Below are 25223 nucleotides of genomic sequence, written 5' to 3' on the forward strand. Positions count from 1 at the left end.
AAAGGAATTTTAAGCCATTCTTCAGTTAGAATACCCTCCAACTCTTTTAGAGACGATGGCGGTGGAAATCGACGTCTTACTTGAATCTCTAAAACTGACCATAAATGCTCAATAATGTTGAGGTCTGGGGACTGTGCCGGCCATACGAGATGCTCAACTTCATTAGAATGTTCCTCATGCCATTCTTTAACAATTCTAGCTGTATGGATTGGGGCATTATCATCTTGAGGTGAAGGTGTTTCCATTATTTTGTCCAACCCCTGTATATTATCATTATAATCTATAAATAATGAAAACAGCAGATTTTATCTTTGTTTTAGTATAAAAAAAAGTAAAATTACATGAAAATGTTTATATTAACAAACTATCCTTTTACAAAAATGTAAATAACCTGAACAAATATGAACAACTTGAAACGTCTTAAGAGAAGTGCATGCAGTTTTACCAATATTCTGCCTGTTACTAAATGTTTTGTGTATTTGTAATAATAATGTAAGTTGTAATGCACATGTGTAAATGAAAAACCCATAAACTGAGGCAGAATATTGGTAAAATTGTACTTGTTTTTCTTAAGACATTTCAGGTTGTTCATGTTATTCAGATTTTTAAGGAAACGTTGTAGATGTAAACATTTTCATAATGTAATTTTACTTTTTTTCACTGTTATTATTTTACTGGTCCGGCCCACTTGAGATCATATTGGGCTAAATGTGGCCCCTGAACTAAAATGAGTTCGACACCCCTGGTTTAGATTCACACTGATATGACCATGTTGCATAACCAAACCTTCTGTGTCCCATGATGCATTGGTGAGTTTAATTGAGATCCACTGCTCCCTGTTGGCTGACTTTGCTGCTGAAATGCATGATGTACAGATGAATCCATTGTTATCTCCACATCTGTCAGGAAGCAGCTACAGTGAACAGCCCTGTCTGTTAATCCTCAGACAATCATCTGGTAAAGTCTAATACGGTTTAAAAACAGTGAATGAAGGGATTGTAAGATTTGATTACAAGAATTACAGTCTTTTTCTATGTCAACCAGACAATATTTCTGATATAAAATGATGTGAAATGACTTCCACATAAGGCTGTTTTAACATTGTTTTTCCAATATACTACTCTACTATCTAATGATACAAACTCCGTCTGACATGGCAGCACAAGCTGTTTTTTGTAAATAAAGCACTTCCTGTTTATTTCACGGGAACATTCAGCAATATTATATCACGTTAGCTGCAGCTACATTCAGAGCTGCAGAGTGACTGTAACGCAGAAAAATCAGTGTCACAAAATGTTCATTACACAGGTTTGTCCATTTACTAAATAACAGTAAAGTGAAAATACGAGTCCCATTTACATGCAGAAGAAAAATGAATCAATAGCACTTTACACACTGGCTTTTTCATTAAATTAGTTGTATTTCAACCCCTTAACTACTTAATGAAAATGCAAATGAGAATACTACAGTATTGGTTTCTTTTTTTTTTGTTACTGCTCTTTAAAGCATCAGACAGGACTCCTTCATACAGATAACTGACTGTTTTTGGCATCTTCTATCACAACAGAAAATGTATTCAGCTGATGATAATTACATTACCTATTTAATCTGATATTTATCTCCATGTCATGAGAGCCCACCCAGCAGGAGTTGAAACCCTTCCCTGTTTCATGTTTTGCCCTAATACACAGCTTAAGTTAACAGTAACAGAAATACACATACAGTATGTAAATTGCTTTTTCAAACTTTTTAATGGTAATTTCATTTGCAAAGCAGATAAAAAACACAGATTCAAATAAGATACAAAGGTACATTGTTGTAAAATGGCTTGAAATATAAAAACAAATTTTAAATATTCAGTCTGGGAAAAACAAGATAAAAAGTCACACAAAGTCTCTTTTAGCTTTGGCAAAAATCAATAAACTGCAAGTACTAATGATTAAATAACAACCAAAGATAAAATACTTTGGCAACGAAATCAGATGAGTGGTAATAATCACTCTGCCAGTTTCTTTGGCATTTCCAAGATAAAATTTCTTTTGTGGGATTCAAAATGCAACACAGCAGATAGATAACCACAAAATGATTAATTTGGCAAATTCATTCAATAAAACAGTATCTAAAGGGGATGTAGCTTTGGAGACTCATTTCATTAAGGAGCAGAACAACTAGAATTATCATCTCATGGTTGTTTACCTCCAGGCTCATACATGTAGTAAAGACAGTAACTGAAGGTAATATGTGTATTTTATGGTGAAATGTAAATTCTCATTTCACTGATGTGTATGATTCCAGTGAGAAACATGATGATCTGCTCTCACAGACTGTACAATAATGGCCTTAAAACTCTGGAGATAACATATCATTACACTCTCCTCTCATTCTATTGCACATTTATGAAACGCTTTGTCATCATTAGCATCTGAATCCTTCAAGTTATGTCAAAAAACAGTGACCTTGATCACTGACCACCAAACTCTGTAAACACTTCATCCTCAGGTCCAAGTGAACGTTTGTGCCAAATCTGAAGGAATTCCATCAAACTGTTCCTGAGATATCACGTTCACGAGAATCAGATGACATAACGCCTTGGGATCTAGGTATTACCAGCGCAGAGGCATAAAAAGTTTCACATTACTACAAATGGATTCATATGTAAACTGCTCCACGATCAGGATTTTTCTATGTATGCTGAGTCTTCTTCTTTTCAGGGCAAACGTAAGATAAAAGCATGTTTATCATGTTCTTGACGATGATTGGAGGTGGGTGCAGCGCGTGAGGAAGGTGGTGGGCTACAGTCATCTGCCATGCGTCCACCAGCAGAACATTGAGTCCCTTAAACATGGCTCTGAGCACAGCGTCCAGCTGCAGCGAGTACCAGTCACTGTTGTACAGACTCACCTCCTGGTCCAGGGCTTGGAGGTTGGCTGAGCGAAGCACGACCAGTGTCCCCGGAGCTCGGTCCAAAAGTCGCAGCACAGCCCGGCGAATGTGTCGAAGCCGTCGTATATACACCTCCACAGGAAAGGTGCTGAAGTGGGCCCAGATGCTGAGGACCACCACCGTGTTGGGGCCCCCAGCGAGGCCGTCTAGCTCATTGGAAATGTACCGCAACTCACTGGACGTGACTGTGGTGAAGCGGATGGGAGGACCGTGGCAGCGGTACTTCACCAGAATATTATGGGTGCTGTCCACTGCCATGAAAGGCCCGACATTTTTTGGACTGTGCAGGTTGAACTCTTTCAGTTCTGTGGAGAATTTAGTAAATGAAAGTTTGTGTCAGAGCTGATAAGGCCAAAATTAAGCAAAAAACACAAAAGAAAGACAAAGCCTCTCACCTGGTACAAAAGTAATGAGGTACTCAAACCACTGCCGGACAGTAGAGTCTCCGTACATGTAGATCACCTTGTTCCTCAAACACTGAGTGACGGCAGACGACTCGTTGAACTGGCGCATTTTAACACCGTCCAACGGCCTCCACGAGTCCCTGTAGTAATATCCAGAGGCTTCTATCTTAAAAGATTCTGGTTTTATCGTGCCACCGTCAACCTCTGTTTTATCTGATGCAAAAAGAGAAATGTTGCAGAAAAAATCATTTAGTGGATTCAATCAAAACATGTAAGACAATAAATAAACAAATATGCCACAGATACAGGTTTACCTTTAGTGGGAGGCAGCACATTGATTCTGTCCGGCCCTGACGCATGGATGTGAACTTTGATGTTTACACCACTAAGACAAAAAATTGTAAAACAAAATTGTCTGAGGTTAAAAAAGCTAAATGTCATGAAAAATACTCTCATCAACCAAAAAAAAAAAAAAAAAAAACAGCATTGCATTTGTCTATCTCATACACTTTCTAATAGCATTCAAATTGACATGGGTTTGTCAATGACCACTGTAATGGATGGCTGATGTATAATGCAGATATGTTGGAGTTTTTTTTGCATCGGATAAAATACAACAATTTAATTATAATAACAAATCATATGCAACAACTTTGTCTGCATGGTTTCTTTTTGTTTAAATAGATCTGTTCTGTGCTCTGTCTGCAGTGCCTGATTTAACCTTTAAAGACCTAGAGGCATTTATATGGCAACTTCCAAATGAATGTTTCTCCACATCTAAGCTTTCCACAGTGATTTATCTTAATTTATTATTTTATCCTCAACATATTTCAGTGATCAAGTATTTAATATACATCTTCAGTCAAAAGTTTGGACACACCTTCTCATTGAAATGACATAAAATGGACCACAGATGGCCAACAAGTGCTCAGCACCACTGGGAACTCCTTCAAGACTGGTGGAAAACATTTCAGGTGACTACCTCATGAAGCTCATTGAAAGAATGCCAAGAATGTGCAAAGCATATGTGTAAATAGTCATGAAAATGAAGACAAACCAGGTGTGCCCAAATTTTGACTGGTTGTGTATATCTATATTGAATCTACTGATCATGTAGATGTTAACAAAAGCTCTGATTAAATTTAAAAATTATAAAGATTATGGATCTATGGATCACACCGGAAAAAAAATAAAAGAAAATGTGACTTTTTAAACAAAATATATCAATAACTGAACATAAAAGTGTTTAGAACCACTATCATATATCAGTCTTCATGGGTTTTACTGGTGAATCAATGTTGCAGAAGATGACTGTGTTTTTCCATGTTTACGTCCAAATGGGTCATATCTGATGACCACAAAAAGCTGAAAAATTGTTTTACCTCAATTATTTCAATGTATTGATTGAAAGTTTGTTCACGTTATTACACATTTTAGATCAGTAGATGCCTTTGTTTGCCAGTGGCTGATCTTTAAGGGTTAAATAACTTTGAAGTAAATATTGTAAAGAAAAAAAGTAAAGACTGGAAAATAAAGTTTTAGTGTAATTTGTTTATCAGCTGCATCTTCTTGTTTCTGGGAGAGAACAAAGATTTACATTTATTTTTATATTTACTATCCTCCTAAACTAATTAACTCACCAACTAATTAATCATCCAACATTCACGCCAAAAACGTCAAACTGTTCAAAAGAATAAATTTAGTTTTATTATTTAATCAATGTTCAAGGTTTTCCTTCAGTTCCTTTGGGTCTTAGATGTAGCAGCTGCTAATGTTCTACAAAGAGAGAGAACATTCCACCCACAACACTGTCAGGGAAATAATGAGTATCAGACTTAATCCTACCAACAGACAATATCTGTCTGCAGATGAAAGAACTGTCGACTTTAGTCTCTTTATAGGAAATGTTGACAGTAAGAAAAATGTAAAATGTCAAAGGATTTATTTTTTTAAAGAAAACACTTATACGTTTCTCTCTGCTGTTACACTACAAACCTCTGGAAGAGCAGTGCTTCTTTATTGGTGAGGAGGTGTTTCAGGTAGCCCCCCTTGGCGTGGTTGATTCTGGTTTCACAGCTGAGCATCTTGGGCTTGTAACAGTACCAGGGCTCACCCGTGTAAAGGTCTGTGTAGTTGCACAGAGGCTGCTGATCAGGAGGCAGGCACATATTACACACAGTAGTTTCAGACAGGAATCCGAGCCGGAAAAGGCTTTTAAAAAACACCCGATCGGGCCTCTCCTCCCTCAGTCGTCGCAGCACTGCCACTGCCTCGCTTGAGTGCACTAACGTGATCTCAACCTGCGCTGACCCCGTCCACAGGAGCGGAAACAGAGCAGAGTAAAATCCATTCTTGTGGTCCTGTACTGTACCTGCTACACCAGCACCACGATCTGGAGAATGCAGTCTTGCCAAAAGGAAATCCCCACCATAGCGTTTGGGACGACCCTGGAAGTCGTGCATTTGGACCAGAACCTCTAACTGGTCGCCCACATGCCACTCCCTTCTTCCTTTAGAGGGAAGGATTGCAAACAGGCTGTGTACGGGGTCACTGCTCTGACGCATAGACACTGATGTCGACTGGAGTGTAGGCTCGGGCCAGGCGATGGAGTCCAACAGGTAGCGCTCTTCCAGTTCATCTTCAGGGGAAGGTTTCTGACCCAAATGGGAACAGAAAGTACGGTTGTGATAGTAAGTCGGGAGTCCCACTGGGATGACAGATGATTGGATTCTGCTCTGGAGCTGATACAGTGCAGAAATTGTGTGGCAGTTCCAGTTCTGAAAAGAATGACAGAGTAGTTGATGTCTTAGAGATGACACAGTTACATTAATATGACACACATATAACTGCTGTTGGCCTAATAATGACACAATGATGAATGAACTGTTGAAGTCTGTCCTTCATGCTCATAACTTTAGTTATTTTGTGTTTTCTTTCTCTGAATTAATGCAGTTGATTAGAATGTAGTGTGGTTTTGTATGTTCACAGTTCATATGTTAGGAATAGATAGGCTACCTGTTGTTAAATATAGAAGTCTATATTTGGCAGTAACAACCATCTCGTCTCCTATAAGCCAAACACAACAAGGCTACCAACTACTGGAAATCTTTTTATGGCTTAATTTCAAGACATGATCCTTTAAGAAACCTGTTGCCAAAGCCTTGGAGTACACCTTAATAATAATTAAAACCAGTTTTTAAAACAGGTTAACATAGAACACCTATATTGGCTCCAACAATAACCAAAATATGGTATAGAGGGTATATATTTTATATCTTATCTTACAAAACCTCCCACACGGTGACAAGAACAATAAATAAATAAAAACACTCAGAGGAAAGATAAAATTAAGTAAAAAATAAGCAACAACAAAGGAAAAACATAAAACAATCTTCATTTCTAAGCTAAACTAATGACACTTGGTTAATGACACATGCTGCTGAAGAGGAGCCCAGAAATCCACACAGAAATCAGTCTATAGAGGCAAGTATTAATTTTTGATGCCTTCATATATTTGAAGTAAATATCAATGGATACACGTAAATATCTTCATGAGGAGCTTTTGTTAGAGTTTTTTTAGAGTGTCATAAATAACACAAAACAACAACAACATAACCCACTGCTTCCTCACCTCCACAGACTGGATGTTGCGTAGGAGAAAGATGAGGCCAGACAGAGCTAAGAAGAGGAAGATGAGTGCATATTTAGACAGATTTCGGCACATGATGACCTTCTGTCGCTCATGATCAGGCACCATTTTACCCCCGGCCATCACCACATGATGAAAGCAGCACTTTATTCTCATCACCGGATGCTGATGAATGGAGGAGGGACAAACAGAACACAAATAGCTGTTCAGTTCCAGTATAGAAGAAGTTATGTTCTCTGATATATTATTTAACGCTGGTCTCTTTACAACAAATGGAACATTTCATCATTTTTATCCTTTGCAAATGGGATGGAAAATAATTATCACTCTTGCAATGCAATTTTATAGATAGATCTACATATTTGTTTTATCTTTAGGGCTTATATACAGTTTCAGCCAATACACCTAGAAAACATTTCAATGTTTTGTTGTTTTACTTAATTTACCCCATCTTTGTTCTAATATTGAACAAACAAAAATTCTTATGATTAACAATAGAAAAAAAGCACACAAAAAAAGTCCTTTATGTGGTTTTCATCCAGCTGAATAAAAGCTCCAACTGCAATCTCGCTACATCAGAGACTACATGTGCATACGTTGTATCGTATGTCTTGTGTGTTGTTTTATCTGGTTGCTGTTATAACTTAAAAACCAGCTGCATTCCAGCAAAGCTTCAGTTGTCAGCTTCATTTCATCTAATTTTCATTTAAAACCAGTAATAACTAGCTATATGCTGTCTTTAACTTTAATTCAGCATCAAAAATCAGCCTTGAAACAGAGAAAAAATAATGATTGAACATTTATCGTGACAGCTGTATTACAGTAGTTTTCTACTTTTATCATTTTAACAATATGTTCTACTTTAAGCTATGGTATTCTAGTTTAATTCAGTCATGATTCACCAGCGGTTCAGCTATGTTTCAGAAAAGCTTCAGATATACCTTTTCAGCCATTTCAGCTCCAGCTTCCACTTTCATTTTCCACTTCCAACAGTATTTCTGCTTTAAGCCTCTTCAGCCTACATTCAACAACAGTTCAGCCGCATTTCAGCAAAGCGCCAGATATCAGCTTCAGAGATTTCACCTAGATATAATTTAAAACCACTAATAACCATCTGGCTCCTTCAACTTCCACTCAGGACCAACTATTTTTGGTGGGACAGAGTATGTAAGCCAGTTTTCAGATGCACTATAACCACATATCACCACTAGGATACACCAAAGCACATGCACCACTATCTTAAAATATTAATTCAAATAAAAATAAAAATACACAGTATGTGTTTTCAGTCATTTATTTTTTGTATGTAAATTTCACCTATCTATCCTTCAAACATGCACATTTTTCCATGACTGTATTGTTTAAGTCAGACGTGTCCCTGACAAATGTCTTTTCAACTAATAGTATGGACAATGCATTTAAAGCAGTGGTGAAGGTAGTGCAGGTAGATCGCATGGCATTAAAAAAAATAGAAGTGAGCCTATGGGTTAACAGATGGTACTGCTCCTGCCAGGATTGGAACATCAATTGAGCATGGAAGTCAGTAGTGCTACCCTCTAAGCTATCCACCTGCTAGTATATGTGTTCGTAGCACTACCTACTACAATACAAGGTAATAATAGTTTTGGATTTGTCATTATCGTTTAGTTTTATTTAGTTTTGACTTTTTTTCTCTAATTCAGTTAGTTTTAATTTGTTTTTACAGCAGGTTTGCTAGTTCTTTTTTTTTCCCGAAATGCTTAGTTTTAGGTTTTTCATATCTTTTCTCTTATTCACCATCATATTCACATTAATCCCATACAGGACTCTGCTGCTTTAGTCTCCATGTTTCCAGGTAGAGCGGGGACCAGAAGACGACTCTAAACCAAGTGACGGACCATGAAGTGTCATATGGTGCCAATAGCCAAAATTGCTGGAGGGAAATAAATCAATTTCATATCAATCCTACATTGACAAAAACTAAAACGAAGGGAATTTTATCCATAATTTTTATCTGTTTTAGTTAGTTTTGTAAACACACAATACAGTTTCAGTTAGTTATCATTTTTTTCTTTTAATTCTAGTTTTTATTTATTTCAGTTAATGAAAATGTTTTTACAATTCCAGTTTCCGTCATTTTGTTAGTTTTCGTTAACGATAATAACCTTGCTACAATACTGATATAGCACATGAATGATACTGAATTAATATATAATGGAAATACATCATTTTGTTTCGGTCATTTTAAAAGTAGCTCACAAGCCGAAAAAGTGTGGGCATCCCTGGTTTAGACAATCATTGCATTTCCGAGGAAGGTCTTAATCCTTTTCGGGATGTGATGTTTGTAATGTAATCATGAGTAATAACGAGCAATACTATAATGTTTACTCTTGTGGGTGGTGCTTGGGCGCAAATTTGTACGCCCTGAAGCTCTCCTATCTCTTATATGGGGGGGCGTCTACTAGGCATGCACTATTTATAATGAGAGTCTATGGCAGTGTTTTTCATCCTTGGGGTCGGGACCCCACGTGGGGTCGCCTGGAATTCAAATGGGGTCGCCAGAAAATTCTAGTAATTGATAAAAAATTTTTTTTTAAAAACTTACTGAAATGGCAAGGTTTGACTGTAAAAGGATCAACGTTATTACAATGCTAACTTTGGTGCTGCTGGTGGATATACACCCCAGGTGAGCCTCTAAATAAGACCCTCTTTCCTCCTCATTTCAGTTTAACCCCTCGAACACTGGTTTCAGATGTTTCTGGTGCAAGATTTTATCAGTTTGAGAAAGAACAGATTGAACCAAACAACTTAAAAAGGGGATTGGGAGCAGTTAATGCAGTGTTTTTTAACCTTAGGGTCAGGACCCCATGTAGGGTCGCGTAGATTTCTAATGGGATCGCCTAAAATTTCTAGTAATTGATAAAAAAAATTGTAAAAAATTATAGCTTACAAATAAAAATTTACATTATATAGCCTAAATGTCATGTAAAATTAACGTTTATTTACAACATATTACAGCAAACTATTACATGATCAAAAACAAATTAATTTTAGCAAAAAAAAAAGTCTCCATTTTGAATGCCTGGGGTCGCCAGAATTTGTGATGTTAAAATGGGGTCACAAACCAAAAAAGGTTGGGAACCACTGGTGTATGGTAAAGGGCAGATTTTTGCGTCCCAAACAGAAAGTACATGACTTGACTGCTCACTAAATGACCAAAAACATTTTTAAACTACATTTGAATGCAGATTATACATGGTACTTACAGCCTGTATCATGTATAGCTCATTTATTTAAATATACATGTTTTTGTAAAAATTATTTTCTGTAATTCCTATCGTCTTCTTCTTCATATAAACTCAGGTGGGGTGGGGCCCTAGCGCCCTCTATTGACGAGCGACGACTGCTCAGAACCATAAACTAGCCTTAATTGGACATTTATAGTGACATTTATTGTCACATCTTTGCAACACTAATTTCACAACTTTTGCGTCCACATATAACAATATGAAAAGTGTTATTTTTAGGCTTTATTACTTTTTGAAGTTTGAGTATTTTTTAGGAAAGATGGAAGCTGTTTTTTTTTTAAATTATTATTATTAGGTGAAAATGTTTATTCATTTCCTTTCCTGTCGGTTGTCAGATATTAGCTTGTTGTGACTGCAAGCTATATCTTATCTATTTTTATTCAGCAGATTAACTCTACAGTTCAGCAAAGGAAAAGGTAGATTTAACAGCGGTATTCGGTCCATCGTACTGACATATAAACAGCACATATATATTTTTATAAATTTCCTCTGCTCAATATTAGCCATTGATACCCTAGTATTAGCCGTCCACCGTCTACCGGTACTAGCCCGTACACCTTCCATCTTTGAACGTACGTCTACGGTCATCTTTTCTTCTTCTAACGGTCAGCTGCTTCTCTATCACGAGACGACAGAACAACAAAGAACGGATTAAAGGATTAAATTCAATATGGACGACAATCATGCACATTTAATAACGATACAGACACACGCCGCGGTTGGAAAACGTTACCGTATAGGGTGAGTTTTAGCCTGTGTGTGATGTATATGCACTTACATGTTGGTGAGCAGCTAGCCGGTTATCGGAGCGTTACCCTCGGACAGATGTGATGGGTCTGGCCGCACATCACAGGAGGTGAAGCGGGCAGAGCAGCCTCACCGTACGGCCAGTTCTCTGTATCCATGACGGAAGAAAAGCACAGTACGATGGGGGGAAGCCTGTCTGCAGCCGCCACGACCCCTGCTGGACAGTAAATGTAACACTATAATGAAAAGAACACGTCGAAGAATCCCACTGTGAATTATGTTATGGGAAATTAACGCTTTCATGCATAGTGGTCACTACAGTGGACAGCTATTCAAATCTGTTTCACTTGTTCCACTGGCAGATTTTTTTTTTTTTTTTTGCTTAATTCAAGATTGTTTTGCTTAATCCTTGATAAATCTGATCTGCACTAACATATCTGAGTGTAAATCAAATGCTAATTGTTTTAGACTGTAATTAACAGGGTTTTTTTTTTCATGCTATCTGACTAATAACTAGTGTTATAGTATGTTAAAATGTGAGAAAACGCATTAAAAATGTTTTTAAGTCATAGTTTTCACACCGTATGCCAGTAAATGCATGTTTTTGTTTTTGTTTTGTTGTTTTGTTTTGTTTTTTTGCTTCAAAAAGTAAATGTGTGATATCCAGCTGAGTGGATATTTGTGTAACTCCATGAAAAATAGGTTCATAAAAAATTGTCAATCACATTGTTTTTTTCATGCCTAAAGAGGAATAAAAATACTCAGGTAAAAAATCTTGATTAAGGTGCTTATAATTCATGCATGAAAGGATTAATCATTAACCTATAAAGACCCACTGCTACTTTAGTGGCAGTTCCCAATTGTTGTTTTTTTTTGTTTGTTTTTGTTTTTTCTCTATTTCTACCTTTATTAAATGATTTATCACCTTTTTTTTCATAATATTATCCAATGTATTTTGCATTTTTTGCTGTAAATCATGTATTTTCCTATATGTAATTCACAGATCATGTCGATGTTCATGAAAACTTGAAGTTAATTACATCAAAACAGGGGAAAATGAAGAAAAAGTGACTTTTTCAGCAAAGATATTGCCAATGGAATGTAAAAACAAGTGTGTCCATCCACTTTCATTGATCCAACTCCCTGGGTTTTACTGGTGAATCAATGTTGTAGAACACAGGTGTCAAACATGCAGCCCGAGGGCCAAATCCGGCCCGCCAAAGGGTCCAGTCCGGCCCGTGGGATGAATTTGTGAAATGCAAAAATAGATATTAAGAAATTAACAATCATTTTAGTTCAGGTTCCACATGCAGACCAATTCAATCTCCAGTGGGTCAGACCAGTAAAATTCTATCATAATAATCTATAAATACTCACTACTCCACATTTTTCTCTTTGTAACTGTAAATATTTTCATGTATTTACACTAAAACAAAGTATAATTTCACAAAAAAAATTTGAATAATCTGAACAAATGTGAAGAACCGGATATGTCTTAAGAAAAATAAGTGCAATTTTAACAACATTGTCTGATACTAAATGTTGTGTGTATTTGTAGATCCACTGTGATCTGTACGCTAGAATGAACATGTGGAAATGATAAACTGAGGCAGAATATTTTTTAAATTACACTGATTCTTTCAGTTTGTTCAAGTAATTCACATTGTTTGAAAGGACAGTTTATAGATGTAAACATTTTCATTGTTTAATTTTACTTTTTTCACTGTAAAATATCAAGAAAAGTTTGGAGTTGACATTATTTATATATTATTATGTTATTATTTTACTGATTTGGCCCACTTCAGATCAAATTTAGCTGAATGTGGCCCCTTAACTAAAATGAGTTTGACACCCCTGTTGTAGAAGATGACAGTGTTTCCACAATAACTACAGAGCCTCTGAACATCCAAATGGATCATATCTGATGATCATAAAAAGATGAATAACTGTATTTTACACCAATTATTTATATGGATTGATAGGATAAATGGATCAACAGCTATCAAACAGTTTATATCTGTAGATGGTTTGTGTCACCGTTGGCTGTTTGGGTCTCTATGGGTTAAGAAACATATGGCTACTTTTGATCTGTACTGATTTATTTAGTTTTCTAAAGTATTTATATAGTCAAACAAATGATTCAAAACCTCCATTTCATTTGGTCCATTTAAAGTCAATATTTTACATTTGCTTTGAGAATGAATTAATTTGTAATTCTTTGTTTATGAAAGTAGAACATGCAGTAGATGTCTTAGGCTTCCAATTAAATTACTGTCTAATCTTTTCTAAGCCATTTATTGGCTCCAATCAACATTATTTATTATTTTTATTAATATTTTATTATTATTTTATTAGATTATGATTAATCAATGCAGGGCAATGTTAGGTTCCAATACATTCACTATAGAGCATCTGAACATCCAAATAAGACCTACAGTACTGTTCAAACATCCTAGGCCAACATTAGGTTTGTTGGTTTAGTAAAGTTATAATGACCACATGTATTTCTGAGTATCTGTATTGAGCTACAATCTGCAAATATGTGAAGTATGTACAGCAGTAAAAACAACGGTTTCAGAGCAAAAAACAGCTTCTATAAACCAAAGAAGAAGTATTTAGCATGACCTCCCTTTGCACTTAACAAAAGAAAGGTGAAGCTACAAAAGGAAAAGCAGTGTCAGATGTGTAGAGTCAGACAGGAGAAACTGTCCACAATACCATTGTATTGAATTTTCACCAAAATCGCTTCACAAGATTCACCTGGTTTGTGTTTGCGGTATTTAGTGTGACCTCCCTTTGTACTTAATTTTGTTGTGACATGAGATGTATGTCATTCATTTTCTGATGTTTTATACCAGGTTTCATTCAACACATGACAGATGACTCTGTTTTTGCTGTTTCTTGTCATGGGGTCAGGCGTCACACTGAAATGTGATTTTAACCCTTAGAAACCATTTAATTCAGGTTTTTGTGTGTCTTTTTGGGCTGTCCACATATTTTCTTGTTGTATACAAAGAAAAGGGAATGAGAAATAACTATGTATGCTCATTTCAACCCTGCAAACCAACAAAGCTAAAGGTGGCCTTAGGCTTTTGCACAAGACTGTATGTATCTCTGAAAAGCTGAGCTGAGGAACTTTTACCAGACTTTTTAAGCATAGGAGTTCAAAAGTTATTGAACATTTTGACATACATTTAACAAAGTACTGGACTTAAAGACAACTTTGAGGTTCTAGTACTTCACCACAAGTTTTATTTTTGGTCTGTACACTTTAGATGTAAATGTCCTTTTTGCTCAACTGCATTTACTACGATCAATTTTCACCAGCTACTCAGGCATCATCAGTGTGTAATTTGATTTGCTAAATGTATGTGATGTGCATTTTCCCATCATTTTGATCATTACAATATTTTTAAATATATATATATATATATATATATATATATATATATATATATATATATATATATATATATAACATGTATATTGCAAAAATATCCTCACAACTGACTGTATGTGAAGTAAACGTAAACATTTTTCTGTACCATAAAATCAAGCACAACATAACTTTGGTTAAACAGTATTGAAGAGATCTAAAGTATGACTTAGTGAATGTATAATTCATAGAAAAATGTTGTAGAGAACTTATCAGTTTTTACTTTTTTCCTAATTTGACTTTAGAGGCTGTGGAAAGACAATATACCAATTGAGTGCTGAGCCTTTGTGTAACAATGATAGGAAAAATTTACATATGAAATCAGCTCAAATGATTATGTATTATTGTGGATTACGTTTACCAGAAGTGCAGGAGTGTATACAGTTATTAAAATGAGCCATTACCAGCAGCATTACAGATGAACACATTAATGCACTACAATTACAATCCAGTATTATCTATTCATTTTGCACTTCTTTTCATAGTCAATGTTAAAGTATAATTTAACGCTACTGCTTTTGTATTTACTTTAGTAGGGTTATGACTTGTAACTATACTTCTACACTGTGGTATTTCTACTTAAAAAAATCTGAGTGTGCCTGTTATCCACATCTTCAATGGTTAACTATTCATTGTACCAATAGTAATTGGAGATATGCCTCTCTGCTTGATATAAATAGAAAACATACACACCTGAGTGTAAATGAGATATTGCTGGTCTCAATATTGACCAATATGTTTGAATTCATTGTATTCCAGAAAAATACAACTGATAATAAAAATGAGTATTGTTAGTGCCTAAAACAGTTCACCACACAGTTGCAAGAAAACCAAAATAGAATATCTGGAAAACAATAATAGGAGATTTATTTACATATTTTTAAGAGGACAAATGTGCAACATTTCTCTTAACCCACGTCACAAAAAAAAAAACAACTTGTAAAAACTAAGGCTTTAATTTTTTTTTCTCTGCCTAATTGTTGCATAATGTATGGTATGGTCATATGGTTATAGCTGCACTATGTTTGACTCCTGTCCTACTCTAGCACTGCAGGATATGATGTGTGTTTAACGGTGTGGACATCAATGACGACAGTTAGCTTAAACATGCTTGGTCATCATTGTCCCCTCTTTACACAAACAGGAAATGTTAATTTAATAACAGTATAGATCTAAGTAGTGACTCATAAATAAGATTAAGATACAGTACATTCAAAGTAACTTATTATGTTTCAGTGCTGTCTTGGCATCAGTTAACTACCTAGTGCTTCAGTAAAAGGAAATTAAGTGTACTGTTACTGGAGTTCTTGGTCTGTAGTCAAGATGAGTGTAGGCCACATATCTCTACATCAGTCACAGTCAGTTTATATACACCCACTAGTGTCTTTTCTGTGCAGGATCTCAGACTCGCCTGCAGTGTTTTCCACAGTTCTTTGTTCATCTGACTGTTTGTCTACAGCCTTGTTTAGAGGGGAGTTGGACTTTGCTTTTGTGTTTGGTGAGGATGGCTGTGGTGTTTCTGTTCTATCACTCATTCCGTCTTCAGCTTCCTCTTCCCTCTGCTGCACAGAGGAGAGGTACTGCTCCAGCAGGCTGCAGTCTGAGCTGTCCACGCCATCACCTCCATGGGCGGGGCTCAGGGCACGCACGGTTTTCAAAGAGTCTGCAGTGCCGCTGCTTAGGAAGCTGTCCTCTTGCGCACCCTGCTGCTCAGTGGACGACTGGAAACCGGAGTCTGGGAAGGAGACGTCAGTACTTGCTGGGTTTGTGGTACTGGATGCAACAGCCACTGCAACCTCATGTGATCTCAAAGGTGAGATCTGAGGGGGTCGGCTAATGGTAGCTAGCTGCTGCTCCACAGACTGTTTCCACTGCTGCATAGACTGGAGCTAGAAGAAGAGCAGAGGACGTTTGTAAAATCTACTCAGCAGCCATTTCATTCTGAGAAGTCAAAGGTCGTATATAAAGGTGGATGATCTAACAGCTCCCCAAAAAAAATGAAGTGAAAACATCACTCTTCTGCAGCTTGTCACGGCACAGATCATGAAGTATAGTTATCAATGCACACAGACACCCAAATACTTTTCAAAAAAGTTGATTTGTTTCATCTGGCTCATCTGTGTTAATTTTAATTATCATTTTCATTAGTTTTTTATGTTATGTCATGCTACAAAAATCTATCAAATGCAACACAAACATTCCCTTTTCCAATAAAGCAGTGTTGTCATCCACCTTTAGTCTATATAACAAATCAGAAACACTTTTAGGAATTATAACCTTCCAAAAGCTGTTTTAATGGAAAGGAAAGAATCAGGAGACCACTATATAATGTATAACCCCAAAATAGCAGTGCTGAAGTGAATGTGCTGACCTGTTTCCACAAAAACTTCACAGCTTCCTCCTGAACCATCCTTTGTAACCTTTCTTCCTCATACTGCTGCTGCACCCTGCAAGAAAACCACACTTTTTATAGATTCTGCTTGTGATTATTGCAAAGCATGTGTGTGATTATTTCTCCCAGTAGAGTAACATAACATAAAGTTATTTCATGCTGGTGGTCAGTCAATCACCTGTCCAGCTTTTCAGAGAGGAAGACAATGTGGTCTTGCATCCTCCGCAGCCGGATTTCACTGCGCACCTCTCTGGCCATGGGGTGGTGACATCGAGTATACTGACCCCTCCACCATGACTGTATTATAACTGCTGCTGTCTCTGCCTTATCTAAATTCGAGTTTGTGACAGAGTTAACAGCTTCTTCCTGCTTGGGAGCTTCACTTCTCTCTGCTATTTCACCCTCAGATGATGTTTCGATTTCATTTTGCAGTGTGCAAACTCTAACTGCACTACTGCTATGAAGACCTGCAGCAGAAATGACCTCTTGCTCCAAAGTCACCCTGTTTTGTTTATCTGATGAAGGTGAAAAATCTTCTTTCTGAGTGTTGTGCTTCTTCTTCTGTGGTGGGCACTTCGGAGCCAAAGAATCTGGTTCAAATGTTTCCGTCTCATCCTCGCTGTCAGAGTGGCCTGGTTGTGGCTCGATGTCAGATGTGAAGGGGATAAAGGTGGACCCTGATGAAAGCATACTGCTACTGAGTTTGTCCTCATCTGTCTGCACATCCTCCAAATACATGTGCTCCTCTCCAAGTCTTGGGCTATGAATCACTGGTAGTGATGTTTGTGATCCATCGCAGCTCACCCAGGTATTGAACTGCACAACTGGTTCTATAAACACACCAAACAGACAAACAAAATCACCAAAACAACTCTCCTTCACATGTTCTGTTGAAAAGCAAGGATTTCTTAGACAGATGCACAGTGTCATGTCACTAAAGCAGAATATAAATATCACACTAGGAATTAGGTTTAATTCTAAGATAAGGAAAGTGTTCCACAGGAGGATAAAAATGGCTTCTTACCTTTATCCTGGGCCGACTGAGCAGCAGCTGATGCAGGTGCTGTGGTTTTCTTCATCTCTCTAGCTCCCTCTTGTGAGGCTACATGTGATGGACTGTGTTTTTCCACATCCAATTGGGTTGGACGAGGAGGGCTGGGACAACCTCCCCGGCTCTCCTCCAACAGTTGCTTCTGGTGAAACCTGAGAGGCAACAATGTCAGTACAAGCTTGAGGTCATCCAGCTTAATATTTTCCACTAACAGGAATGTACAGAGGGATCACATTTCCAGAAGGTAACGGCTGATAGAACAGTGTCATGCTTTGATGCTGCAATCAGAGTGTGAACTATAGGGGCACTTGAACCCCACTGAATTCATGATGAGTGAAAGTGTAGAGGGTGGGGGGATTCATTATTTTGGTAGATACAACATTTAGATTTTTGGCTTGGGTTTGGATTTGCTTTTAGCATTTCTTAAAGACAAAAAAATATTTTCAGCAATTATGCTACTATCCATACTGAAACAGACGTAGGCTCTCTACTTGTCTGAGTTTCTGAAAGACACACTGCAAGTAGAGGTGGCTACTTATTTTCTTATGAATAGGAATTACAACAAAACCTAAAAAATAAGCGCCTTCTAAATGTTGCATCTTGACCACAAAAAACATGAAGAAAAAAAAAAACAAAGAAAAAAAAACAACCAAACTCCCTCCTAAAAGTGATGACACTGTTCACACAGACAACAATACTGCAATGTATTTGAAGTTTTCACAATAATACCTTTGCTTACTCAGGATCTTCTCCAGCTTGGCATCTTCAGCTGTCTCCAGAGCCGGCGATGACGTCAGAGGGCAAACAGTAGCCAGGTATTGAACCAGCTGAACATGCTGCCCCGGCCGATATGACCGTCCTTTACCCTGACTGTACAGCCACTCTGCTTTGAGACTATAATTGTAACAAATACATAGAAGACAATTTATGATAAGTCTCATGGAGTTATTTTAATTTACAAACTAACAGAAAAGAAATATACAGACCCTTCTTTCTGTGACACTACATAACCATCCAGGACCTTAAGACTTAAGCTCCAACTCATGATGTATGGTCGATAATCAAATCCTGGTAATGAGGGTGTAGCCATAACACAAGGATTGCTCATTATGGACAGTTGCTCCAACTCATGTAGAGGTGCTAGGTAAGACACCTACAGAATGGCCAGAAAAAAAAATCATAATAAGCTTCTATAAAACTTAACCCGAGATTAGTGCTGCAAGAAAATTTATATTTACCTCATTTAGATCCCTAATCTCATTTTCTGCCAGGGAGAGAATGGATAAATGTGCAGGTAGGTGCGCAGGAACTGTACGAAGTGTTGTAATGCTATTTCCATGTAGTAAAAGTGTCTGCAAAATTAAAATCAAATTAGTTAAAAATACAAAAAGAGACAATTTTGCAAAAAAAAAAAAAAAAAAAAAAATCTCCCCACTTTGTATATTTATAAACCAAGTTTGTACCCCAGATCCCCATGCATTCACCTTTAATGCCACCAGTTTAGTCAAATCACCAATGACAGATATGTTGTTGTCTGACAGATCCAGGTGTTGAAGGGAAACACAGTTGTTTAGCTGTTCAATGACCTGCGTAAAATAGTGCAAACAGGTAAAATGCATCATATGTAAAGTGAAAAAGAATAAAGCCACCTGAAATAGTACATGAGAATATTTCTTCTCCTCACCTTTATATTGTTACCAGACAGGTTGAGCCATTTGAGGTGAGGCATATCTCTTAGTCCTTCAATATAACCAATACTATTATTGGGAAGATTGAGGACTCTTAACTCTGTAAGCCGAGATACACCCATCATTCTTACCAAGCGGTTACTGGCCACAGAAAGCTAGAGGGGAAAACACCACAAAATATATTCAAGGATGCAGCACACAGTTATACAGGTTATACACCACATCACCTGTAACAATGGTATAAACCTGTAAGTAAAGTGAACACAACAGAAAAAAATAGTCCACCTGCTGGAGGCCTGGATTCCTTTCCATATGATCCAGCTTCATTATGTGGTTTCGGTCCAGGATGAGGGTGTGAGTGTCCTCAGAGCAGGTGAAGTTGGGATCCAGTTTTTGCAAACCCTGGGCAGAAAGATCCACCACAGGTCCTGGAAGGATGAAAGTGACGAGTGTAACAAATGGTGTTGTCCTGTGCCACTGTGCTTAAAGTTTAATCAGGCTTTATCGCTGTTTTGGTCGTGGAGACTAACATGCATCAGACTGAAAATTAAATGTAGATTAATAGGGAAGAAAAAAATGAAATACAACCTCATGTAATACCTATCGACATGATCTGAAATAGTCACCAGGTAAAATAGCCATAAGAATTGAGCTAAATTAACATATCTGCTTTGTAATATGTGTTTTGTTAAAATCTATCATCATTTATGAGTCTGACAGGATGTTTTGATGTGTACCCTCTGACTCACTGGATGCGAGATAATCTCACTAAGGTTAATAGCTAACACGAGATGGTAAAGTTAGCTAGGTTAATGTTACTACGTAGAGCTATGCCTAAATAAATGACTCATCGTTGTATGCGCCACACTTACCAGCATTTGTATCAAACTGTAAATCCGATACACCCATCTTGTCGCTGCAGTTATTGAACACTGTTAGCTGCAGTCAGTAATGTTACGTTAGTGTGAAAGACAAGAAGCCTCCTTTGCCTGCCAGTCGCTAAATGGTTCAAAACGTAACCACGGGGGTTTGGGGAAATGTAGTTTGAATGAGTGACCTCGCTCTCTGACGAACGGTGTATTTGTAGCTTGAAAAAACTACAAACTTGTCGCCGTCTGCGTCGCGCTAGTATTGCTAAAAACCGCGAGTGGTTGCTGTATTAAAATCAGGCAAAAACGGCTATTTTTGGCTTGGTGCATAAATAATCGCTTTATCATTTCATTATTAAGGTTGAAATTACGGTTCATCCTTGTTCCTGCCCCGCTTGCTAGGCAAACGTCATGTTGTCATATTTGTAGCTAAAGATTGGCCGAAGTAAGATGTAATTTTAGTGGTATATTTTTACAATAGGAAATAATTCACATATATACATGTTGCACAGATAACATAAAAAATGTAAACTAAACGAAAACTATCCTCTGGTTATATTTTACAAACATAGATTTGTAGTTCCAATTCCGTTTCCGCTTCCGTCATCGTTCTTTCCGGTTTTGTGCCCTCTCGTAGCCATCATGAAGTGAGTTTACGGAATATTATCCAATGTCATCTTTACATTTAAATAACACCCAAAACAATACTATTGCCATTAAGCGTAATGTTGGTACCCTTTCTTTCAGTGATGCTTGATATTTGTCATTTTCAGGGTCGAGTTGTGCAGTTTCAGCGGGTATAAAATATACCCCGGCCATGGCCGCCGATACGCCAGGATAGACGGAAAGGTAACCATTGGCTTATTCCCATGCCGGGTTCTGTTCCCTTTGCCGGTAGACATGCAGTGAATGATATGTAACTGGATTAAAGTTGTGTTATCATTGTCTGTGAAACGAATTGTACGTTTGTAACATGGTAAACACACTCGTAGGCTCGGTTCGTTACACTCAACCCTGATCAACTTGCTAATGCTAGCTTAGCTTTTAGCACAGGCTTCTAGCTTACTTGGCATCCAAGCGTTGTTTGGCACTGATACTGACTCTAGTCTTAGGTGCTTTAGTGTAATGACCTGTTATTCACTTGATTTCTAGAAATCTTAACAGCTTGTACTACGAATAATTAGTGAATCTGAAAATTGTAATTGCGCCAAACGCCCAGATGAAAGCAACATTCATTGATGGTGTATAGACTGGCTGAAGTGTTAGTCAGTCTTAGCTCTGAAAATGTGTTGATTTCATTTTATGATGTAATGCACAGTTTTCTCCTGGCAGACTGTTTTTTTAAACGTGTCATTTGGCGGGTTTGTTTGAAAAGATTTTGCAGTTTAAATAATGCTCACCATAAGCTTGTTACTCAGGTCGTAATGGTTCAGTGGATGATTCTGATTTTGTCATAACAATATATTTATCTTGAACTATCGTATCTTCTTCAGGTGTTCCAATTTTTGAATGCCAAGTGCGAGTCCGCCTTCCTGGCCAAGAGGAATCCTAGACAGATCAACTGGACTGTGCTTTACAGACGCAAGCACAAGAAGGGCCAGTCTGTAAGTACTGGATTGAATAAGATGTATAGCCATGAAATAAACTACCTAAACTGATATTTGAGATACTAGTGAGGCTTTCAGCCTAACACTTAGTGGAATGACATGAGTGAACAGTATGTATTTTTAAAGTAAGCTGCTCTAACGGTTATTTGTGGTGGTGTTTTGGCCATTGTGTGTGGGTTTTTTAATGTTTTTTTTTTTTTCCTCTTTTTATGCTGTTTACGTTTGCTGTGCAAATGCTTTGGGGATTGCCTGGGTCCTTACATAAACTAAAATCCCAAAATCTAAGTGTTAGGGTTTTGGGTACAATTTTGATATGCATTAAAATACTTGATTGAGGTCTGTATAACTTTAGTGAATTTAAAAATCTGCTACACCTTGAACAAGATGAGGTGGGCACATGGGGCATTACGTTATCAGTTGGATAGGCCCTCTGGGAAAACACAAGTTACCGACCTTTCTCAACTCCTGGTGTTTATTCACATAAGGAGCCACCAGTCTAGGAGAATCCAGTCCCAATTTGAGTTGTGAAAAGGTCTTAAATTACATCTATAAAACAGTCGTGATGTCTTAAACTAAACTTGTTGAAAGGTTCAGAAAACATTTGAATTACAGAACTGTGTTGGCAGTAACACTTAGCGCATGGTAAAGAACTCTGCATCTGGTCTGAAATTAGCTCATTGATACTAGTTTGGCTGCAGGTGGATGGTGTGCGTGGTGTCGGTCCATGTTATGTATTGTTGCCAGACTACGTTTTGTAGCCTGTGCAGCGGTGCTCACTCCTCACTTGCAGCCATAGAGCAGAAGGAGATCATAGTACTGGCCCTTGATGTCTTTCTTGACTTCTCACCATTGGTCAGCCTCCAAACTCTCCAACATAATGCCAGTGTCAGTGTCCTCTGATAGCACAGTTATTCTGCCATAGGTGATACTTTCTAAACATATTGGGGATTCCTTGTGTTCTAAAGTGTATTATTCAGTCTTAACCTTTCCTGGAAACAATTAGCCTGTTTGAAGGTCCATTGTAAATATAAGTTTTAAGAATCCTGAAAGCCATAATTGAGACGTTAACAACCATTGTATGGAGATGTACAGGAACATTAGTTCCTCTTTGCCCTCAAGTTACATGTTGTGTCTGTAAATCAGACTTTGGAATTGGTACTCGAAATAAATGTGGTGTTTTCCTCTTGCATTTTAACAGGAAGAGGTGACAAAGAAGCGTACCCGCCGCGCAGTTAAGTTCCAGAGGGCCATCACTGGGGCCTCCCTGGCTGAGATCATGGCCAAGAGGAACCAGAAGCCAGAGGTCCGCAAAGCCCAGAGAGAGCAGGCCATCAGGTAAACACACAAATCTGGTACATCTACAGATGCAGGAGGCCACGACTGTCACTGAGGACCTTTGTTGCCCAAACTATACGCTCGTCATATATTTCTTAATTTAACACAAGTTAAAAATAAATTTGAGAATTAATTAGCAGGATCACTGATTTAAATGTCTCATATTTTTAAAAAAAGAAAAAAAAAAGGTCTTGCTCACTAGGCTATCATTATTAGTGTACATGTGATATGGCATTGTAATATTTAGAGTTTAGCAGGTGTTTGGCATAACATTAGTACTAAATCTCATTGAGCAGATTGTAAACATGATCCTCTGAAAGACATTGCATAAGAGAGCAGTGGGATCCAAAAATTTGTTCTCATCCTCAAAGTCCGAGGTTAACTTAGGCACTCGGATGTCATTGTTTCCAAAACTATATGTCAAGATAATTTATTAACTGTTTGTAAAATAACAATTGAATGCCTTTGGCTGTATGAAGACATTAGAGAGCACCGCTAATGGAGGATCAGCTTTGTGGCTGTAATTAATTTGTATAAATATTTTGCATAAGTGCCTGAAGACAAATTGCCTTTTGCTTGTATTATTCATGTTTTTTTCTCTTCTAGGTACTTTTACCCTGGAAACTTACTGTCACTATTCATTTACACGATGGCTTAACGATGACTAGGTTTTATCCATAATGTCCAGTCTTACCTGTTAACTGAGTGCTTGTACTTTTTTCCTCTTAGGGCTGCCAAGGAGGCCAAGAAGGCAAAGCAGGCGGCCAAGAAGCCCGCTGCTCCCAGTGCAAAGGTATGACCTCAGATTGTGCAGAATAGAGGAGTTTTCATCAGATATTCTTAATATTCTTTGAGTATTATAACCTTAAAATATTAAAAAATACACTGAAGTTTCCTGGTTTTTGAAGCACTGTGTGTTAGACTATTTCAGGCTTTTACGGACTTAGTTCTTTGTGCACCTTGATATTTTACAACAGTCACTGTCCTTATAAGTTGTAACATAATTTTTTTTTCTTTTGTAGACCGCTGCCAAGACTGCGCAGAAACCCAAGGTCGCCAAGCCTGTGAAGATGGCTGCACCCCGTGTTGGTGGAAAACGCTAAACCTGGCTTCTTGTTTATGGGTGTGAATAAAATTTTGTTAAACCAGAAATGGTGTTCATACCGTCTCATTAAACTCCAGACTCTGAAGGTGTTTTTAATACTCTACATGAGGTTAGGCTGACTGCTGAGTGAGTTCAGTGTCAGGTTGATGCGGTGTGACTTGGTGATATGTGACCGGATTAGCAAAGTTGAGTGGAATTTTAACACTTCCTCGTCTCGACGGTGCTGCTTTACCCTGTGGACCCAGTTGGTAAGAGGACATTTTGTGTTGGTAACAGTGGCTGTGTTGGCTGTATCTACAGACACAAATCTAAAGCTGTACCAGTTTACCTATTATGAGGTTACATGAGCTAGAAAAGAAGTTTGTACCTGCATCAGTTATTGATTTTACTACTCAGCTATGCTGTATTTCAGATGTCATACATTTATTCTAACAATTACACAGCTAATGTTTTGAGAAATAAGATGCTATGATAGTTGTCTGAGTAGTTGATCTTTGAGTCTTTAAGCATGTTTTGCTGATTATTACATTTATAAACTAATAAAACAACAGGTGACTTGTACACATCCAAACCTCAGTGGGAGGTACTGGGTGTAAAACGACTTTCTTCGAATACCTGTTTATTTTTGCCATAATGCACAATGTGATTCTAAAAGTTGTAATTTTTTCCTTGAGCCTATTGAAAGGTTTTACAGGCATAACATTTCATAA

General features: G+C 37.5%; 3 protein-coding genes and 1 non-coding gene across 7 annotated transcripts; 2 read left to right on the forward strand and 2 right to left on the reverse strand.

Moving 5' to 3' along the window:
• Nucleotides 1-1732: 1732 nt before the first annotated feature.
• nxpe3 (neurexophilin and PC-esterase domain family, member 3) lies at nt 1733-11224 on the reverse strand. 3 transcript variants are annotated; one of them, XM_030124910.1, is made up of 6 exons: nt 11062-11224; nt 6979-7161; nt 5343-6124; nt 3662-3732; nt 3339-3560; nt 1733-3248 (listed from the first exon to the last, which is right to left on the reverse strand). In XM_030124910.1, exons 2-6 carry the CDS (start codon nt 7150-7152, stop codon nt 2683-2685), a joined length of 1815 nt encoding a protein of 604 aa, XP_029980770.1. In that variant the 5' UTR covers nt 7153-7161; nt 11062-11224; the 3' UTR covers nt 1733-2682. The 3 variants fall into 3 exon arrangements, with proteins under 3 accessions (XP_029980770.1, XP_029980768.1, XP_029980769.1); XM_030124908.1 differs by lacking the exon at nt 11062-11224 and adding an exon at nt 10839-11034; XM_030124909.1 differs by lacking the exon at nt 11062-11224 and adding an exon at nt 10860-11033.
• A 3838-nt stretch (nt 11225-15062) lies between these two features.
• Nucleotides 15063-20741, reverse strand: cep97 (centrosomal protein 97). Of its 2 annotated transcripts, XM_030124892.1 has the most exons (12): nt 20470-20741; nt 19883-20025; nt 19594-19752; nt 19394-19495; nt 19148-19261; nt 18896-19062; nt 18639-18803; nt 17883-18061; nt 17732-17745; nt 17037-17686; nt 16838-16913; nt 15063-16355 (listed from the first exon to the last, which is right to left on the reverse strand). In XM_030124892.1, exons 1-12 carry the CDS (start codon nt 20504-20506, stop codon nt 15831-15833), a joined length of 2331 nt encoding a protein of 776 aa, XP_029980752.1. In that variant the 5' UTR covers nt 20507-20741; the 3' UTR covers nt 15063-15830. The 2 variants fall into 2 exon arrangements, with proteins under 2 accessions (XP_029980752.1, XP_029980753.1); XM_030124893.1 differs by lacking the exon at nt 17732-17745 and having other exon boundaries at nt 17037-17688; nt 20470-20739.
• A 333-nt stretch (nt 20742-21074) lies between these two features.
• rpl24 (ribosomal protein L24) lies at nt 21075-24560 on the forward strand. The gene is made up of 6 exons (XM_030124933.1): nt 21075-21113; nt 21240-21315; nt 21960-22070; nt 23272-23408; nt 24138-24201; nt 24431-24560. The coding sequence occupies exons 1-6, from the start codon at nt 21109-21111 to the stop codon at nt 24509-24511; spliced, it is 474 nt and encodes a 157-aa protein (XP_029980793.1). The 5' UTR covers nt 21075-21108; the 3' UTR covers nt 24512-24560.
• LOC115413104 (small nucleolar RNA SNORA23) lies at nt 22771-22951 on the forward strand. Its single transcript, XR_003934433.1, has one exon. It is a non-coding gene; the product is annotated as a small nucleolar RNA SNORA23 (small nucleolar RNA).
• Nucleotides 24561-25223: the final 663 nt, after the last annotated feature.

This window comes from Sphaeramia orbicularis, chromosome 21, assembly GCF_902148855.1.
Source record: "Sphaeramia orbicularis chromosome 21, fSphaOr1.1, whole genome shotgun sequence".
Classification (NCBI taxonomy): Eukaryota; Metazoa; Chordata; class Actinopteri; order Kurtiformes; family Apogonidae; genus Sphaeramia; species Sphaeramia orbicularis.

What these genes read in the sequence shown, in the direction of transcription:
- nxpe3 (XM_030124908.1), bottom strand. Translation starts at nt 10,871, where the DNA reads ATGACCGTAGACGTACGTTCAAAGATGGAAGGT. An exon ending in GCAACATCCAGTCTGTGGAG is followed by an intron (nt 6,125 to 6,978) that starts GTGAGGAAGCAG and finishes CATTCTTTTCAG; the next exon opens with AACTGGAACTGCCACACAAT. An exon ending in GAAGCACTGCTCTTCCAGAG is followed by an intron (nt 3,733 to 5,342) that starts GTTTGTAGTGTA and finishes TTTTTGTCTTAG; the next exon opens with TGGTGTAAACATCAAAGTTC.
- cep97 (XM_030124892.1), bottom strand. Translation starts at nt 20,506, where the DNA reads ATGGGTGTATCGGATTTACAGTTTGATACAAATGCTG. An exon ending in CTAAACTGGTGGCATTAAAG is followed by an intron (nt 19,262 to 19,393) that starts GTGAATGCATGG and finishes TTAATTTTGCAG; the next exon opens with ACACTTTTACTACATGGAAA. An exon ending in AAGATCCTGAGTAAGCAAAG is followed by an intron (nt 18,062 to 18,638) that starts GTATTATTGTGA and finishes GTTGCCTCTCAG; the next exon opens with GTTTCACCAGAAGCAACTGT.
- rpl24 (XM_030124933.1), top strand. An exon ending in AGCACAAGAAGGGCCAGTCT is followed by an intron (nt 22,071 to 23,271) that starts GTAAGTACTGGA and finishes GCATTTTAACAG; the next exon opens with GAAGAGGTGACAAAGAAGCG. An exon ending in CCGCTGCTCCCAGTGCAAAG is followed by an intron (nt 24,202 to 24,430) that starts GTATGACCTCAG and finishes TTTCTTTTGTAG; the next exon opens with ACCGCTGCCAAGACTGCGCA.